This window comes from Cottoperca gobio, chromosome 10 (genome assembly GCF_900634415.1).
Source record: "Cottoperca gobio chromosome 10, fCotGob3.1, whole genome shotgun sequence".
NCBI classification, from domain to species: Eukaryota; Metazoa; Chordata; class Actinopteri; order Perciformes; family Bovichtidae; genus Cottoperca; species Cottoperca gobio.
In genome coordinates, this window is record NC_041364.1 from 20301824 (window position 1) to 20321518 (window position 19695).

At 41.2% G+C, this 19695-nt stretch overlaps 1 protein-coding gene across 2 annotated transcripts in view; it reads right to left on the reverse strand.

Moving 5' to 3' along the window:
* pigg (phosphatidylinositol glycan anchor biosynthesis class G (EMM blood group)) overlaps positions 1-19695 on the reverse strand; it is a 66237-nt gene that overhangs the window by 36289 nt on the left and 10253 nt on the right. For both annotated transcript variants that reach the window (XM_029441547.1, XM_029441548.1), the window contains exons 4-8: positions 19353-19541; positions 14974-15112; positions 8060-8272; positions 1110-1327; positions 47-331 (exon numbers count right to left, since the gene is read on the reverse strand). In XM_029441547.1, coding sequence (XP_029297407.1) covers positions 47-331; positions 1110-1327; positions 8060-8272; positions 14974-15112; positions 19353-19541 — 1044 coding nt within the window. The remainder of the gene's footprint in view (positions 1-46; positions 332-1109; positions 1328-8059; positions 8273-14973; positions 15113-19352; positions 19542-19695) is intronic.

Sequence of the window (19695 nt, forward strand, 5' to 3'; positions counted from 1 at the left end):
ATGTACCTGTGTTTGGTTGCCGTTATATTTCGGTGCACAGACTCACCTTCCCGTGAATCTTCGGCCCCAGAGGAAGTCGCCGTGTTGCCAGAGAGACCAGAATGCAAAACATTGCTGAGGAGAAGGCGACGGCAGCAAACACGAGACCCCAGGAGAGGCTGCAGAAGTAACAGGAGCTCTCAGCAGATGTGCACACCAAGACGTGCACTGAGGCGAGCAGCAGGCACAAGAGGTAGAAAGGCAGGGAGAGCAGGGCTGAGAGAACAGGAAGGTCCACTGCTGCGTCACCACTGAGGGCTTCAGGCATAGCCAGGAGTAAGACCAGCAGGAGCTTAAGGGCAGGCAGAGAAGAAGAACTTTCATCAACTTTTAGTTCAACTGATACGACCACAGAAAGCTACGGTAGCTGGGTGTGAGTACAATGCATAGAGAGCAGGTCAGTGCATGTTTAGAGTTTCTAGTATTATGGTGTGTTCACACCATATCCAAAGTCAAACACTCTTATAGACGTGAATTTGGATCAGGCGACGCGTATTGAATCAGAAATGGTCGTCGTCGTCGTCGTCTGTGGGCACCGGTGCTCGACAATAAACATCTTGAATGCCGGTGGACTATATCATGTTAAAGTTACACAGTATGTAGATACCCATGTGTATAAACGATAACGTCGCTGCTGGCTGCCATTTCTGCCTAATTCAGATGACAGTGAGACAGAGGAGTGTTGGTGGAGGAGGTACTATGTTAGCACAACCCCAGTTCCTGCTTTTCTCTTTAGATCATATTAAAGTGAATATCTTTGGGTTCTGGGCGGACAAAACAAGGCATTTAAAGACATCAGCTTGGACTTTGAGAAACTGGGATGGACATCTTTACTGTTTTCTCACATTTTATAGACCAAACAATTAATCTAGAAAATAATCCAGCAGATTAATCGATCATGAAAATAATCGTTAGCTGCAGCGCTCGTCCTGATCGATCCAAACTCCATTCAGAATATAAGCATTTTAAAAGCATGAACTCAACTACAAACAGGCATCATGATGAAGTTATTTCGGCAGCCTTTTGATTTGTTTATTGCAAAATCTGTAACTAACTTCTCCTGCACTCACCTGAAACACAAACACCATGCCTGCAATCATGGAGTACATGTCGTACTTGCCCAGCTGTTTGCTGAGGGCCGTGCTCATGGCAGCCAGGGCCTCCATATACTGCTTCAGGACCTTTTTGCCCATGTTGGTAAGCACCTCAGAGGTGTTGCCCTCCAGGAAGAGCTTCATCCAGCTCCCATGAGCCTTTTCTGCCACGCGGAACTGCTCGAAGCCTGCCTCTGGAATCAGAAGTAAGGAGGGGACATCTGTATCAACAACTGGCATGTTTAACTAGTGTGGCTTTAGAGTGAGCATTAATCAGGGATTAGCTGACTGGATGTTTGCTGTCAGGTCGTCAAAGACTTGGCATTGCTGTGATATGCTGTAAAACTTCTTAGTGGAACTTTTGCATTTATATAGTTTAGTCAAAATGAGGACATTTGCAGCATCTCATTAATAACCTCTGTGGGTTTCCTGATGCGGCATCACATTCATTTTGCACTGTTTGTGTATCACAGAATACCATCTGATGCATCAGGACAATTACACTTATCTCCCAAAACAATCTGTGCTTTTCAATTATGTAACTTCAACCTCTGTTTGCAGACGGACTACAAATTGAATGCAATATTCTCAGTATTATAGGAGAGCACTGTTGTCAATTGGCAGCATTATTTCCCTGTTTATATCAATAATTGTGACATATTGCTAAGCTATGACTGGATGGAGTTGGAACCACGGGCTGAAATTCCCATTTTTGACAAACAAAATGAACCATGAAAAAAGTGAAGAAAAGTTAAGGCAGTCTGGAGATCTCTCTCTGACTGCCGTCTATCCTGCTGTATTTCATCATAAAGAAAATACAGGCACTTTCTTACCATTTGTTTCCTTATGAATGAGAGTTCAGTAATCATATTTATGAGTGCATCAATCATTCTGATGCATGTTGGATGTTTTAAATGGGAAATCTATTAACGTTCAGCATTTTCCTGTTACGTTTACTGTGTCGATAATGTTCCTTAAATTGAAAAGATAATAATATGCCCGTGGTGAAATTCTTTTTTTATTTAGTCCTGAAAAATCAAAGTATAATTTGTCAGCATCCTGACGATGACAAGCTATGACTCAGTCACATGTTTACTCAAAGCAGACGAAGTGATGCCTGCTTTCATTTTTACTTCAGTGCTTCAGGAACATGTTCAGGGACAAAGCAATGTGGAGGTTTGATTTGACACACACACACACACACACACACACACACACACACACACACACACACACACACACACACACACACACACACACACACACACACACACACACATACACACACACACATACACACACACACACACACACACACACACACACACACACACACACACACACACACACACACACACACACACACACACACACACACACACACACGTGATAAATAGTGAGTGTGGCTTTGTCAGACAGAGGGGTTGGTAGAAATATTAGAACCTTAAGCCACGGGCATGAATCATAGCATATCGACGTGTTTCATCAGTCTAACAGTACAGGGATTGGTTAATGGCCCTGCAAGATGCCTGAGGTTAGAAGCACAAGAAAAACACAATATGAAGATTGAAACAAGGCAGACAGTGATTGATTTATAAATGAGTTTCTTCAAGACACTTGAAATGTGCGAGCACCTTTGCCAGTGAGAGACTATGGTGTGTGGACCTCGGACCCTCTAGGTCCCTCCTTTAATTGGGCTTGGAACAGGTAACATCAAGATACTTGGGACTAAGGTTGGCTGGGCGATATGACGGTATAAACAGTGCAATGGTAGAAATGTGTCCAACGGTAGAGATTTGGCAATTACCGTTTCTACCACGGGATCTCGTGAATCTAGCTGCCTCGAAAGGGTTTGTGATTTGGGCAGATATGGAGGAGAAGTTGTAAATACAAAGCAGGAGGATGAGGATGAGGAAGAGCACGATTAACAGACATTTGCACATTAGTTGATTTTGACAGTGTTTTGCAATGAAAGATGAGCAAACCCTGCAGGTGAAGTTCTTCTGGTTTACTCTGAAATACACACCATTAACCCTAACACCTTGTTCTCGGGAACCTGAGAGCCTCCATTTTGAAAGAGTTATAGTTATTTACTGTTTTCATGTGAGGCAGTGGTTTTGGTTTGTATGGAAAATCCAAATAAAATAACAAAATAATCAAATGTAATGAAGTATGGCACAGTCTTATTATTAAATATCTGAAATGGGACCAACATATATTTAGGTGTGACCATATATTAGGACTTTGACACACTATTAAAGTGAAATTACAAAAATGGACATTGACAATTTTTTTTTAGAATTGACTAAATTAAAACAAATATTTAAACAAGACTCAATTCATGTAACTAAAAGACATTTTGTACATGTATCTGGGAAGGATGAAAGCAATATGCAACTGAACTCCAAGTGGAGTTATGACTATGCTGCCATGTTGTGATTCAGTAACAAAGTGGAAAGAAATCCAATGGGGGAGTATTGGAACAGGCTACATCTGTTAAAATGACAACTAAGAAATTGTGGTACATCATACTGTAAAGCAGATAAACCAATTTGTTGCCTATGTAATAAGATTATCCATCAGGGTGAATACAAAAAAACATATTGGATCAGATCGGATTGTGGAAGAGGAATCTAGGAGTGAGAAAATCCAAACCGTTCCCATTTGGGAGAGTGAGCTGGCTTTAATTACTTTTACTTTGGTTAGTTATTGCAATCTTGATTTCAGTGCGATTACTGTGAAGGATTAAAACCATCAAATAAACAGAATAAAAAAGAAACAGACAGACCGATAGCGTGGCAGAGCGACGTGGAGGCAGAACAAGGTTGTTCAAACCTCGTTTCACCAGAGCTGAACTTTAAAAATGTCACTTTCATGTTTTGCAGGTTATTCTTACTTTAAGACAAATGTTGCAATAATGACAAAATCCTAAAATATCCAACTGCGTCAAACACAGCTTGAGAGTGTCTGGGCATTACAAATCTTTTCTAAATGTTATTTGTGATTGAAGTGTTTTTGCTTCCCTGATGAAACTTTCCACACAGACGGCAGCTTCCTCTGAGGAAACATTAACATTTGACCCCAACAGTCCGACAGGAATGCTAGTTAAAATATCGTCCCAGACAACTATTACATTCTGCAAAACAGCTTCATGATTACCCAAGTGGACTGATTCAAAAAAATCAACACATCCAAAATGTAGGTCTGCTGAAATAATTTCCATTTCATCCCATCACTATGGAAACCGGGGACTAAAATAGAGTGGTAAATGTGCTGCCAGAGTGGTACGTTTTTTTAATGTGAAAGAAAGTAGTTTGTTCCAGATCAAGTTTTAAAAACGCAATATTTGCTGCTTACTATACTAGTTATATTAAACTAAGTTTGTGGCAGTTTAACACGTTTTCATTTAGACAGCATACTGTACCTAATTCATCAGAGGACACTTAGAACATTGTACAACGGTCTGTCGGCACAAAGACGAGGGATCGTAAAGTGCCTTTGAGTGCAATACAAATACAATGTATATTATTATTATTATTATTATTGGTGTAATGAAATCTTTTAAGAGGGCACGTTGTTTTTCATAATATTTGATACTGAAACATTATTTGATAAATGAAAACTTGGGAAATGTAGCTACATTTTAATAAGGCTTAGTTCACACATAAGCAGGTATTCTTTCACAATCATCCACACGCAAACAGCGACAGAGCCGTGCTAGCTGCTCTGTGAGAATGTTCTCAGGCACAGAGTTTCTTTCAGCTAAACTAATGCTGACAGTGTCGAAGCTAACACACGCAGGTAAGATGTGTGCCAGGGTGACCATTTTAGTTTTGTGCCAACATTCCTAATTAGCATTAAACACACAGTACAGCTTTATGTTTTCAGGCATTCAGCAATAAAACAAAGCAGTGTAGTCTAAATATCTGTTCCAAACTTCATTGCTATCTAACCCGATGGTTGTTGAGACATCATACTATAATGACAAACGTCTCTGTGTGTGTGTGTGTGTGTGTGTGTGTGTGTGTGTGTGTGTGACCTTTTATACCGAGTTATGACACATCTGTTTTTTCGCCAACCCTTGGACCAATCAACTTTACGCTTGACATGTGTGTTGCTGAGAACCTGCAGTGCACGTGAAGTTATTTGGGTCAGCGGTTCGGTACAAAACGGCGAAAACCCGGTCTGCCTTTGGTTAACGCCTGCGCTAAGCCCTTAACGTGCAAATAGACGTGCATCAAAATCCTCACAACAGCGTGGCCATTTCCGCTAATGGCCATGTGTGTGTGTGTGTGTGTGTGTGTGTGTGTGTGTGTTCAACACGTTGAACGTTTATCCGTACCGTTACACTACAGGTGCCCGAAGCGGCCCAGAAAAGTTCCAGAGCACACATGTATTTAATGAAACCTTCTTTTGAGTGTGTATGGCATGGTGTGCACCAATCCTTTAACGGCCTGCGGCAGGCCTCAGTGAGCATCAGCACCATAAAAAAAGTGTCCTGCCAAATGTTGCACCAATGACATGCCATGTGTAAATATCTGTTATGTAGTGTATAGTATCTATTACATTTGGATACATGCAGGTTGTAACATCAGTTAGTGTTATAAGTATTTGGCCAACATAGTAACATGATGTTTGTTTTGTATTTAGCATAACATAGTGTACGTAACAACATGTTGATTGTTGGCAATTAACCTAATCGATATTTTGCTGATCGTGTTGGTAACATTACAGAGGGTTGGCTGTGTTTTTGTTTTTTCACCACGCCTGGAGGGCATACCAGTGTTGCATTTGGAGATCCCCTTCTCAATGATACTCCAAGGTCTCCATATTGAGTGTGCCTGCTCCAAGGAACAACACAGCCTCAAGTCACACAACTGAGGTATGTAAGACCTGCGACATATACATTTAATGGGGCTTTGACTTTATTGAGGCAATAATATTTTTATGGAAGCACTCATGATGCGTAGACTGTAGCGTTGCTACCATAAACACGTGAGTAGACTTACTATAAAACCCAATAAGCAGTGGCACGAGCACATCCTGAACGGGCACTGCACGCTCACAAAAGCCACACTTGGTCAAGAGGATCAACAAACGTTGAGGATTCATCATCTGGGAACCATGAATTTTAAAATGTACTAAGATTAATGGCAATCCATCGTGTAGTTGTTGAGATATTCAGCCTGGACCAAAGCGGGGTACGACTGACATAAAACGGACCGACATGCTGCTGGCATGGCTAGAAATTGACATTAACTTTGCTGTTGGTAAGAGGCTCCTTCATGCAGTTAATACTAAAAGTTAAACTTCTTATAGATCGAGGCTGTTGGTTTTAAATCAGCCCTCCTAGTGTTTGCTATGGACTTGACCTTAGGGGGTGTCATTTTTTATTATTATCTGGTCAGCAGAGTTGTTGTTTTTGTGGCTTTCTGTGTTCAGAAAATTCTCATTAGGAAGGGTGGCTGAAGGCCTGTAAGCAGCCTTGGCACAACATACTAGTATGTGGTCATCATGTCAAAAGTATTCCATGTTCACTATAGAACTGATTCAGTAAAAAAAACAAAAAAACGGCTTTCTTGAAGACTACGAAATTTCAAATGAAATGCTATGTGTCCAATTATTTAACAGACAAGCCAGCAAAGAGTCTTCTCTCTGCCTTCTTCCCCATCTCATTTAAAACGATAACATTACTACTTCTGACCAATCAAACATTAACAATGGTAATGAAATTGCCAATTGTGTGAAATGTTTGTGGAACAGAGCGACATAAACAGAGAGGGAGTGGGAGGGAGGCTGCAAGATGGATAACTCTGACAAACAGTGTGACCCCGAGATAAAAGTAGGAGCAGAACTCAGTGAGGATATGTGCATTCATTTGCACAAAGAGTGAGCAGAATTAATGTTCAAGAACAGACTGTTTGTGAGTCTCCAATGTGGAATCTCCGCAGCTGTAAGGTAATTTATTCAGAGACTTAAAGAAATCAGTATACAGATATTCAACACTTACACCCTGACATGTCAGGAACTGCTCTGCCTGTTTCAGATACTAAGTTAATGATGGAGCTCTGTTCAGCCGTTCTTATTCATAAACCTGCTCTTGTATCGTATTATCAGTATTTATGGCAGTTTTTCTATCCATACTTGATTCATGTGCACCAATGACAAAAATAACATTTGGAGTGTTATATAAGTGCAAAATGTATATTTTCAATCTGTTAACTACCATTAGAGACCAGATTTATTTTCATCTAGGACAAGTTGAAATTTCCAAAATGTATATTTTTATAAAGGATTCCAGTGTTGAGCTTTGGTGTGATGAAACGTTTGAACTTGTAAGATGATTCTCCCCTCGTCTTAATCAGACAGCTTCAGGTTAAACACTGCTTTGATGTAGTCGACAACACTGTGTGAATAATGAGGAGATGGACTTCTACTCACAGCAAACCATTTCTGAGTCCTTGAGTCTGTACCATCTGTGTTTATTCAGCATTAAGAGAACCAAGAGTGGCATGCAATTAAAACAATCATCTTAACAAAGAAGACGGAGATTTCTCATTTTACTCGCTGTAAAAGCTCGCTGTTTTTCTGGCCACTTGAAGGCAGCACCACATTGACATATCATCTTACAGGGTAGGGTTGAACAAGTTGAACCTAAGCAGCAGTTCACAGAACTAATGTTACTGTTACAGTGCATATTTCTGAATACTCTGTCAAACGTACAGATTGTTCGGTGGCAGTTAGTGGAATTTTGAGGCAAATTATTAATGAAAAAACATTTGGATTATGATACTGAATGTGCTGGACTGGTTCCAAAAAGATGTCCCCATTAACTTTAATTGTTTGAGAGAAGGTTCAGATTGAGTAATGGGAACTGACCCTCAATAGAGTGCAGAGGTTGGACACAGTGAATTTGTAAAACTCACCTTTCTCGTAGTCGGGCATGCTGTCTTTGAGCAGGCAGCTGAGCTGGTGGCCATTGAGATGCAGGAAGCGCAGTTGGTCTCGGAGTGAGGTTTCCTCCAAGACACCCGGGATGATGCGGCCCACGCTGTTTTGAGATATAGGTAGGCCAAGTCCTAGAGCCAGGGTTGGAGTCAGGTCAACCTGCTCCACCACTCCAGGCTTCTCCATTCCCGCTGACACCACAGGGCAGAAAACACAAAGAGCAGAACAGTGAGGATCTACTGCACATAAGAATTATTTTTTTATGATGAATAAAATGAAAGATTTAAAAAGGTGCATTGCAAATCATCTCGCCAATTAGTCGTCAAAATCATGTTATTAGAATAAAAAACTCTTTAGACAAGAACAGCCCTAAGTTCTTGGTTGGTATCTTTGTTTTGCTGTGTTGTTCTATTTCATCCTTACTGACCGTCTGCGGCAGTGCTTAACACTGAATATCTTCCGTCTCGTGCATGCGCCGGTTGAGTATTTTAATTAACAAAGTCACGCGTGACCTCGGATGACCCTGGTCATGTTTAAGTCTGACAAGCTGTCTTCTAGGATGGGCCTGCTAACAGCTGAGCTGGCCCAGATGAAGTTACTCCTCCTGGTTCTCCATTCTGGTGCTGGGACGGAGAATGCTGCTGTACCCAATCCACCAATGGCTGATTCGGTTCCAGAGGAGGATATTGCTTAGCTGTTGGTTATTTCTCCCAGCAGCAGCTCAGCTACTGGGCAGCTCAAGCTTCAGACCCATGGGTGGTTCCACCTTAGCCCAGGGGTACAAGCTTCAGTTCCGACGTCGGCCCCCAGCCTTCAGCCGGGTCAAAATTACCATCATAAGCAAAACGGCAAAAGCCTTCGCCCTGATGTGGCTGCTATTTCATTGAAATATACTAGGGTTGACAACGATATAGTGGGGAGCCACAGGCTGGTATCCCTCTTTTTAAAAAGGGAGCTCTGAGGTTGCGCCCCTGGTGTTGGACGCCCTATGCTTGCCTTCTCTTGAACCCTTGGCACAGGCAAAGCTGAGGTGGCTGTCATCCAAAACTGCTTTTCTCCTTGCCATCACTTCGGCAAAGTGTGTAGGCTAGCTAAAGGCCTCGTCTGTGAACAATTTGTGTTTGAGGTGGAACTCGGGTGGCTTAAGTCTCACTTTGTGGCCAAATACCATTTGTCCCCCCCACCCCCAAGGTGCTGGCACGCTCACATCTGAATAGACCAATCCTGTTGGCACAGTTTGACCCCCCGCTTAGGAGACGGAGAAGAAAGGTCAAAACTCTTGTGCCTGGTGCGAGCCCTTAGAGCTTATATCGAGGCTACTCCGTGCATACGACGGTTTAAACAACTCTTCATCCGTTACAGTGATCCTAGGAAGGGCTGTGCTTTCTCAAAGCAGAACCTGTCCCACTGGATCGTAGATGTAATTTCCCATACAGGGCGAATGACCGTTCTCCGCCGCCCAGAGTAAAGGAGTGTCTCCACATCATGGACAACCCAGAGAGGTGTGCCTTTAGAGGTCCACATGGGCATCACTGAGCACATTCTCCAGGTCTTACAGGGTGAATGTTGCCATCCTTCATCCGTTAGGCGTGGTTCTTCCGCAGAGTCCCTCTGCTCCACCTTTTATGGAGGTGGGTACTCAGGATTCCTTGTGACTTTGTTGTTATAAGTCTTCCAGTGTTAAGCACTGCCTCAGGCGGTCAGTAAGGATGAAATAGAACGAAAGTTACAGATGTAACTACAGTTCTATAATTCCTGGATGACCGGCAGTCAGATGCCGTAGGACCGACACCGGAATTTATACACGAGCGGGGTCAGCCGAGGTCACACGTGACTTTGTTGATATAAATATTCAACCTGCGCATGGGCGTGATGGAAGATCCGCAAAAATCCAAAAGTAGTTGAAAGCTCAAATAAACCCTCAACAGAAAGATCACCGGGCACGAAGTGTCAGACCCAGAAAATGAAAAAAGCTCAGACGAAAAGTTAAATCCCTATCGTGTTACACCAATCGCTGATAGCGGGCAGCAAAATGGATATCTTTTGATAAGAACAAAAGTCACATTGTATTTCTTCAAACTCTAAAGCAATTCAGAGAAAGAAAGACAAAATGTTACATGATGGACACGAGGAAATGGTTCAATTTTAATCGTGTCTGCCGAGGAAGATTCCTCCGCTCACACAATATGAGCTTGTCTGAAAGAATTTCACAACACTCATCAAGATACATTTGAAAAAGGAGGTCCTTCCCCTAAAGTCAGAAACCTGACACAAACACTAACGGTGAAAAATCCCACGCCTTTGTGTCATTTTAAAGTCGGCGATTATGTAGAATATATTTTACTGGGACATATCACTCTTATCTCCACAGCTCCAGCATCTCACTGCTGCTGATTCCTCTTTCCCCCCAGGACAGTCAAACTGCGGTCACAGGAAAATGGTGGAACATTGTGGAGGAACATCTACACCCTTTCCCCACAGCTGACTCGTGTTATTTACCAAAGTAAAATACATTAGTGACATCTTGTTTGTTGATTATAAATCGACGCAATATTTAATTTGAATTCTAACATAGAAAAACAACAACCCTCATAAATACTTTTGTATCAAAGCCTGTAGGTATGAATACGGGGAGGGTTGTCACAACATGCAAAAACAACCCGAAGAAAAACTAAAACATGAATGGAAGAATTAAATAATAATCTTTTTTTTTTTCAAAGCTGGTCTGTCAAAAGCGAACACACATTTCTATGTTGACACTTGGCTTCCTGTAGGGAGCTTTTAAAGAATACAAAGAGAGTGAGAGTCATTTCCCAAATTGTGTGTGTTCGAGGGAAGTTTTTTGGGTTGCAATGATGAACTATACTGGTGTAGAATATATCCAAAAATGAACAATACAGCTCATATGTGAGGGGGAGTGAGACAGCTGCTGACTAAAGACTGGGACAAAAACCCCTGAGCTGTGAGCTAATTTGGTAATTGGACACAATGAAATAAGCCGACGAATTATCCATTTTACCGGATTTGCAACAGGACAAGGACTTTGCTGTATTAAGCCCATAGCTATTCAAGATAATGCCATAAATCTAACAAGTATATGAGGCTTGTTTGAATCTGTTACTCAGCAATGAACGACTAAAATAAGTTGTGTTTTTAGTTGCAGTGCACTAATGAGCAAAGTTGATAGAGCCTGCTTTTTAAAGTGAAATATTTAAAAACTCCCCGGAGATGTTTTTTCAAACACTAAAATCATACATTATTCTTTTATCATTTGTTCTGAGAACGAGCAAAGAAGAAGTAATCTGTTTGCCAGACCATTGACCACATGCCTTTACTGTTACATCCCACCAAAGCTCCTCAGCAAGATCTCCACTCTGCTCGTACACAGACTCACAGTCTGGCAGAACAGATGTGTCATAACTCGGTATAAAAGGTCACACACACACACACACACACACACACACACACACACACACACACACACGATAGAGGAGATAACTGCAGCTGACGACAAAGCCATATGCACTGAAGTATGTACCTTGCTAATGTTCTCTAAAACACCAGAAGAGTCATTTCTGAATGCTTAACATGACTGTGTCGAGGCATTTGCTCAGTGAAGAGATTACTTTGTACCAAAGCTGGCACAGTAACAAGGCTTTGTCAACAGATTATAGCAGTTACTTCAACGTTTGTTATGATGGGGTTTAAATTCATTAGGGATGCACTGAACCTTTTTACTCCGATATGACCGGCCGATAACCGACAACACGTCATCCAAGCCTCTCAAAGAATGAAGGATGAATGAAGCATGAAGGTTTCAGTTTTCTTTAAACATGTTACATAAGAATATATATGCCATGTTTTCCACTAAGTTGAAGTAGTTTTCTTGTTTTGCCAAGTGAATGTGTACATTTTGAAGGCATTGTATTTTAGGTTTGCATCTGCCAGTTGGCCATCACGATAGCAGTAGGCATAATATATGTTATGTTATATATATAATATGTTGACTCCACTACAGAAGAGATTTGATGTTCATTAGGTGGAAAGATATGTGTTGCATATATCAGTATCAGCATCGGTAAACAGCCAAAATTAAATGAAAATATCAGCATATCAGATATTGTAAAAAATCCAATATTGTGCATCCCTAAAGTTGATGCTGCCCCATTGTATGAAATCCAATCCAAATGCATTAATACATCACATCCAAGTGATGTACATTCAAAAATAAAAGGACAAAAACACAACACACAAAGACCAGTTTAAAAGACAAAGACAGTTAAATACTAAAAGCGTGTTAAAAAAATGTGTGTTGTGAGAAGCGTGTATATTATTACTATACTGGCTCAGTTCATTATTATCTCTCACGTCAGCAGGCTGAAATCTTGCCCTCCAATGTATCAAAATATCCTCCACCATTGATGCTGTGGATTTTGCCATTCATTCCATGTCATTGACTGTTCTTGGTTTCGACTGAAAAATAGTGTTTTATGGCGTTTTATACCCGTTTGAGCTAAATTAGCGCGTATATGAAGGTTTTTAAAACACTGGAAAACGCACTAAATGAAAGGCAATAAACTCCTTACCCATCTCTTCTAGACTTCTGTGGTGTTGTCACTGTCAAAAATGAGCGGATGCCATGTTTCCATCACTGCAGCTGATAAACACCATGACTACTGCAGAGTCATTTGACCCGGAAAGAAATGCTGAACGTAACCGTTCCCACTGAAGACGAAGGCCAGATGTTAACGGCTGTTAGTGGGGTTTTGCCCAGAGGGAAAGGGCCGCTGTCGACTAAATGTTCTGCAGCAAGAGGGCTGTTTTCTCTATGATGCAATCAGATTAAAAAGTGAAGCTCAGGTACTGAGCAGGTAATGGACTCTGATCCACTGCAGCATGTTCTAATGAAAAACCACAGGAAGTGGAGGTTTATTCTAATGACTTTGCATTCTCACTATGTTAAAAATAACCAGTTATACTGATGAGGCCACTGATTGCACGAGATGATGCGTTTAATAGAATACATTTGCATGTCAACATATGTGCATCTAAGGTGGTATTAATAAAAAGACTGTTCCTGGTAGCACTAAGGTTACATCATGGTGCAACTGATTCAAGACTTACATTTTCCTTTAGAAATTATTCAATTAGGGGCTTGAGAATTTCTCCTCTACAGTAAAGCGTAAAGGATGAAGGTGAAGTCATGCATTTGTTATGTTTTTATGTATGAACCACCACGACCGTAAACGTGGACAAAAAAAACACCTTGTGTTGGACTTAAAGGTCCTTAAACTTATTTTCTCAACCAAATTCTTATTATGAGCCATGAACAGACCATTTCCTGCTAAAGAAAAAACTGTTTAGGTTCTTTCGCATGAGAGATTTCTGTATTTATTTATTTTCCTTGTGCTCTCCTCATTGGTTTAAAGAGAGCGGCACTCGGTTAGAAAAATAAAAGTAATGTTATGTGCTTCATTTTACCGATCAGGATTAAGCAACATTTGAATCCGATTACAGATTGTGTTTTTTGTTTTGGTCGGTCAATAAATGTTAAAATCAGTACACAGCCACTCTTTTCAGCAGCTTGTTTGTCTTCTATGTCTGTTGCTTTTATTTAATTGTAAAACACTTTGTGACGACAGCTCTAAAAGAGTTACTACGATAGTAACTTCACTTAGAAACTGTGTCAGCCCTCTTTTCATTTCTGTCAATGAATCACAGAATCACCACCTCATTAATAACTAAAGGAATTTCAACCGGCTCTGGATGGATTAATTGAAGAGAACACAGAATTGGCGTGTACTTCGTACCCCTTCTTTGATTGGTAAAAACTTTTAGAATTTAAAAGCATAAAGTTTGACTGGTAGGCAAGTGATTCGAGCCGACGGCACCACAGGGGCCACAGGGTGCGAGCAAAACCACCACTTCTGTCGCAACAACTCAAGTGAACTGCAAATGATCAATTAACATGAATGGTTTATAAATAAAGAAAATCTGTGCAAGAACTGATCTCAAAAATAGACTGAGAAAGAAGCAATTATCACGATCACACTTTCACACTCAACCACACTCATCACTCCAAAATGAAGTTCTGCTCAGGAGTTTCTATTTGTGCACTGTCGAGGCGACACTGCTCCTAAAAGAAAGTGTTGTTTTAGTTTGACTAACTCATAACTCATGTCAGTGTCAATGTCAGTCATGAACACATTCTCTCTAGCAGTTTGGACCAGTGGACAGACACAACGTCTTAAAAGAGATAGTTTGTATTGTTTGGAGTGGTTGTGTGAGGTACCTCACACTTATAGTCAGTGTTACTTACAGTAGTCGGCACACTGAAGCCGCTATCTCTTCAAAGCAAACAGTCATTTTAACTCACCAAACACAGGAGCTGCAGGTCTACCGCTGCATCGATCTGCTAGTTTGTTTTTGCTATTGTGTGACTTTAAAAACACCGAAGTCACACAATAACACAAACAGGTAAAATGACTGATTTTGTCGAAGGAGGCTGGTGGCTTTGAAGAGAGCAGAGAGGACAGCGAGGTAAAGCAGTGGAAATATTCCAAATATAGTGTACACTCAAGCTGATATTGATTTTTTCGGTGTCTAAACTCTGTCTGCTGCTGTCCCCGTCCACAGCAGGACATTGCTCATCCTCTGAGCTGGTACTCCCGTCTGTTTCTACAAACTGCATCTACACTGACTATAGATAAGTACCTCATACAATCCCACTTCAAAAGAATCTAAACTATCCCTTTAACTAAAAATCAAGTCATGTCTGCGCACTCATTCATGTGTCTGAATGTTGACGGGCGGAGTTGTAATGGGATCACCGGCCCCACGCCAGACAGAATCTGCGGCCCTCGGCTTCTTTAAGCAACATTAGACAGTTTACCTTTTCTTTTGAAGGCCGGACTTAAGAGCACCAGGGGCGTATTGATTTCTAGCTCGGAGGATCCTCCGTGGCTGCCGGTCTCCGACATGCCGTGGTCTCCGCACAGCACCAGCAGGTAGGGCAAGGATCCTTCTGCCTCCTGAGAGAAACAAACACCAAGGTTAATGGACTCCCACTGTGTGTGATCTGGGAGAGCAAAACCTCAAAGCTTTGAGATGTGAATAATTCAAACATGGCAAATTGGAAAACAGAGCAAAGGCTTGACATGGGAATATAATATGGTAGTAATGGCTGCTGCCGAGGTAATAGATTGCTTCACCAGATAGTTTTGATGTTATTATTATGTTGGAGACATTTAACAGCAGCAGACAAGGAAGGTATTGAATTATTACTTAAGAAAAGGAAGTCCCGTCAAACACTTCCTGACTTTCACTTCATCTCCAAACTGGAAAAAGATACAGTAACGGCAGCAAACAAACACAGGATGAGTCGTTTGCTGAGGCCAAGAGACTTTGATCGTGCTCGGTTCCTCCCTCAGTGATTCCCTTTCAACTAGACGTCACGAGAAGCTTCCATTGACTCAACAAGGAGGCCTTATGAGTCACAGCAGTGGGGGCTGAACAAATAAAAACACGACTACAGATGCTAACAAAACAAAAAGCCAAATCTTACCACACAGTACAACACTGTCCTCAGTTCTAGTGTGGCATCACACATAAAGAACAGAGCCTTCATTTATTATTAAAGATTGTATCCCATCAAGCCCGGATTAATAGACAGCCTGAAAGACAGAAGAAGCAACGGTTTCTGAAAGGCTGAGATCAATTCTGCTTTTATGTTTGGCCAAGTCAGATAAAATGTTACTTTCATTGAGGATGACTTTATGCCAACAGACACACGGAAAAGGCCAATGTCAGCATAAGTGTTTATTTAGCTGGAGTAAAGGAAATCGATGGTACTTTTTTGAAACTGAAAACATGATGAATGCATTGAGGCAACACTGCAGGTTGGAGCCTGAGCCAAACTGTGAAAGTGTGCTCTCAGCTGACCCATTACGTATATAGGTTACTCACTCAGCAAAGACTACCCTCTGTGCTACATTTGACCTCTTGGTGCTCATTATAAATGGCATTAAGCACAAGGGACCCAAAAAAAGCGAGACCAGTGCTAAACAGCAGTGAGCCCCACACTGAGCGAGCCTCGCCTCGGTTTACTGCGGATGAACAGCAGCAGGCGCACCGCTCTGGGAAGACTTTTCTCACACTGCATATGAAACTTTTTTTTTTTTAAACCAATACACAAGGTACCATGTATGCTGAATAAGATAATAGCTCATGTTCTCCATGAGCAAGCCAGAACAAAACAAGCTAAATGGAAAAATAAATGTTGTGCTCTGAAATCATGCTACTCCATCTGGTACCTCAGTGAGTCCCAACCACGAGCACGTTACCCCAGGAGGTCTTTTGCAGTTGCCACACGGGGTACAACAAATTAACTCAACTAAAAAAATACAACTTGTAATTGGAGTAAAACATTTTTTTTAAAGACTTTGTGTTAGGGAGGAAAATGAGCAGTCAAATAGGGTTACAAATTGTTGCGATTTTGATCTTCAGTAAGTTTAAAATAACTACGCTTCCCATCAACCTCAGCCGAGTCAGATAATCCTAACCCTAACCCTAACACCTGCTGCAATCAAGAGCGTGTGAAAACCAGTTAGCACGCGAGCAGAGAAACTGAAATAGTTTGCTAAAAGTAATTGAAAGTAAAGGATAACTGGTTGAAATAGTAAACTATAAGCATCAAGTAGTTACATTTGTTAACTAATAGTAATGACTTAATAGAAAACATTTAGCTAAAGTAATGGAAGTCCCTCCCGGGCACCTTTACTGGACTGTTGCTGTTGTTCTGCACGCTCCAATTTTACCTGTATTTTCTTCAATTGTTCATATTCTGAATTGTTTGATCATCTCTTATCTCACTTGTGCCTTGTTTATTCTTCACGTGTGAAGATTCTTAATATGTGTTAAGTTATGAGTAGTGGTGCCAATGAACTGATGGCTCCTCTGATACAGTAGAGCTGTGGAGGTACGTCAGCCGACAACAGGAACCACTGTGGTGAATTGTACATTCGTTGCATAGAAGTTAGTATAGTTATGACTCAATAACAGGACAACATTCAGGCCTTCTGTCAGGAAAGATTATTATAACAGAGGGTACAAACCAGAAAAATAGAGGTACAACTGATTTATCCCTCTTCTGAAATACGTGGCTCAGATTACAGGCTGCTCTGCAGGTCAGCTTTAAGACGTTTTGCACTTCAAACAGCAAAAGCAGCAGCTCAACCGTAAATGTAAAAAACCCAGAAGAGAAGATTGAGGCCATGCGATCTCCATTAACACAAAGGTGTGATGGGGGTCTTTATGACCAGCAGGTCCTGCTTTCCAATCACGTTTTAATGGAGAGTTTTGCGTGCATCCACTCTGCAGGTAGAGCATGTCTCTGCCCCTAATATGAACTCAGTGAAATAGTCCCCGCGCATCACATTACAACGGAAACTTTGAGGGCTGTCATTTGAATACTACCCTGCTCTTCTCCGTCACTGCAGCAGGAACAATCATTCATTTAGCTACCGAAGGATGCAGCAGAGAAACAAGTCAAAAGTCATCCAACATGGTAAAAGCATGTGCTTACAGAGGAAACAGTTGTTTTTGGTATAAGTTTCTAAGGTATCCTGCGGGACCCCACTGGGCTGTTTCTATATTTAGGTCACACTGCTGCTGTAGAAAAGAACAGCTTTCACAAATGTGACTGAAGCGAGACTTTCAGACACATTGGAGAAGCTCACTGGGAGCACGTATGGGGCTGCCTTTGCCCAAAACACACAGATGTCGCCATGAGCCTGCAGAGACAGGATTTAACAAGACAAAATTAACAGCTTCTGGGGACGTGGTGAAATGTCGCATCAACATTTCCAGACATACCCTTCACTGAATCTTTTTCAAAGAGCGAAAAGTGTACAATGATATCTGCATTTGACCCGTCTCTGCTATTCCAAAGATGCAAAAGGATGAGAGAGAAAAGGGAGATTGTAGGCTCGTGCTGACATGACTTGACAATCTAAATACAAGCTACGCAGCTGAGTGACAAAAGAAACAATGTCCATTAACAACCACACACACAGCACAAAGACAATATGCATGCACAGCTGTCGGACCGCAGCAGAGAAAACAAAGCCACAAGACTTGCACGATGATCAGAGACTAAATTAAAGATAACAGAAAAGCTTAACAGTTTATTAAATCTCTGTGGTCGCTGCAACAGATAACATAATAACTGCTGGAAACAGTGCAAATTATCTGTGTAATTAAATGACACCAATCACAAAAACCTGATAGTATCAGTTAATATATTAACTATTGGTCATTACGTCACATCTAATGCATTAACTATATAATGACATTGACTACTATTAGTTGAATTAACTTCAATTGAAAATCAAGAAGTCAAACCAGTAAATCCAAATACAGTGAGTAAATAATAGACTAAGGAGAAAAACTTCTCATGAAATTAAAACAGTTTTTAACTTTTTATGGTTGACAATTTTTTTAGCAACAGCCATTCAAATGCATTTACATTCTGTGATATAATATCTATACAAGAGTCTTCGGTGCTCGTGGCAGAGTCCGCCATTCCCTCGGCGCACTCAAATTGCCTCCACAAGAGATTCAAAGGAAACAGTAGTTGCACGTGGTTGTAATATGAATGTTGTGTCTTTAGTAACTCCCTGTTTTAAAGAATATCTGCTGGTTGTATTTGATACATCTCATGTCAGTCAATCAAATACTAATACAAAATACAAAATACAAATACTACAGTGATTGTGACAATAGGGATTTTTAAAGATACATTGGCCTTTTCTTTGGTCACCCGGGGGCAGAACTATCTGAATATTACACATACACTTGACATATTATGGCCTTATTAAGGTTCGGTGATTCATTGAGTCACCTCTTTACACGTTGAGCAGACTTTAGAATGTGTTTCTAGTAACCAATATTCACTCTCCTTTTAGCTCTGTTTTGGTCTCTTTAGACGAGTTAGTCAGGCTCTATAGGTGCTAGATGCTCCACTATGTTCACCAGGTACTGGATAACTTTTAACTACAGTGGGTTTGCCGGCAGTGTCGAGGCATAAAACGCAAAGCAATAAGGTGAAAGGTTTATTTTTATCACTATGAGCGTCCCCCTTCTCAACACACACACACACACACACACACACACACACACACACACACACACACACACTTTTACAAAACAAACACGGCCACAAATTCCACACAGCAAAAACTCATATAAACAGAGATTAGGACAAGAGGTTACCTTTGAGATGAGGGCACTGTGAATCTTCTTCAGGATGTCGTCCATCTCCATCAGTTTGGGCTGGATGAGAGAACTGTGGGGTCCGCTGATATGACCGATGTGGTCGAGGCCGAGGTAGTGCAAGATCAAAATGTCCCAGTCGTCTCTTTTGAGGGTGCTATCCAGGTGGCGGGTCACATTGTTGTCAACCTACATGGAGACATGATGCATGAAAGATACACATTTACTGATTCACAGGATTTCAACTGATAACCAACTTAGATTGATATTATTCAAAATCAGTCCCTGGAGCAAACAAAAGCTGAGCTGAGAGCTTTACCCAAAGCTGCGATAGAGTCTGATA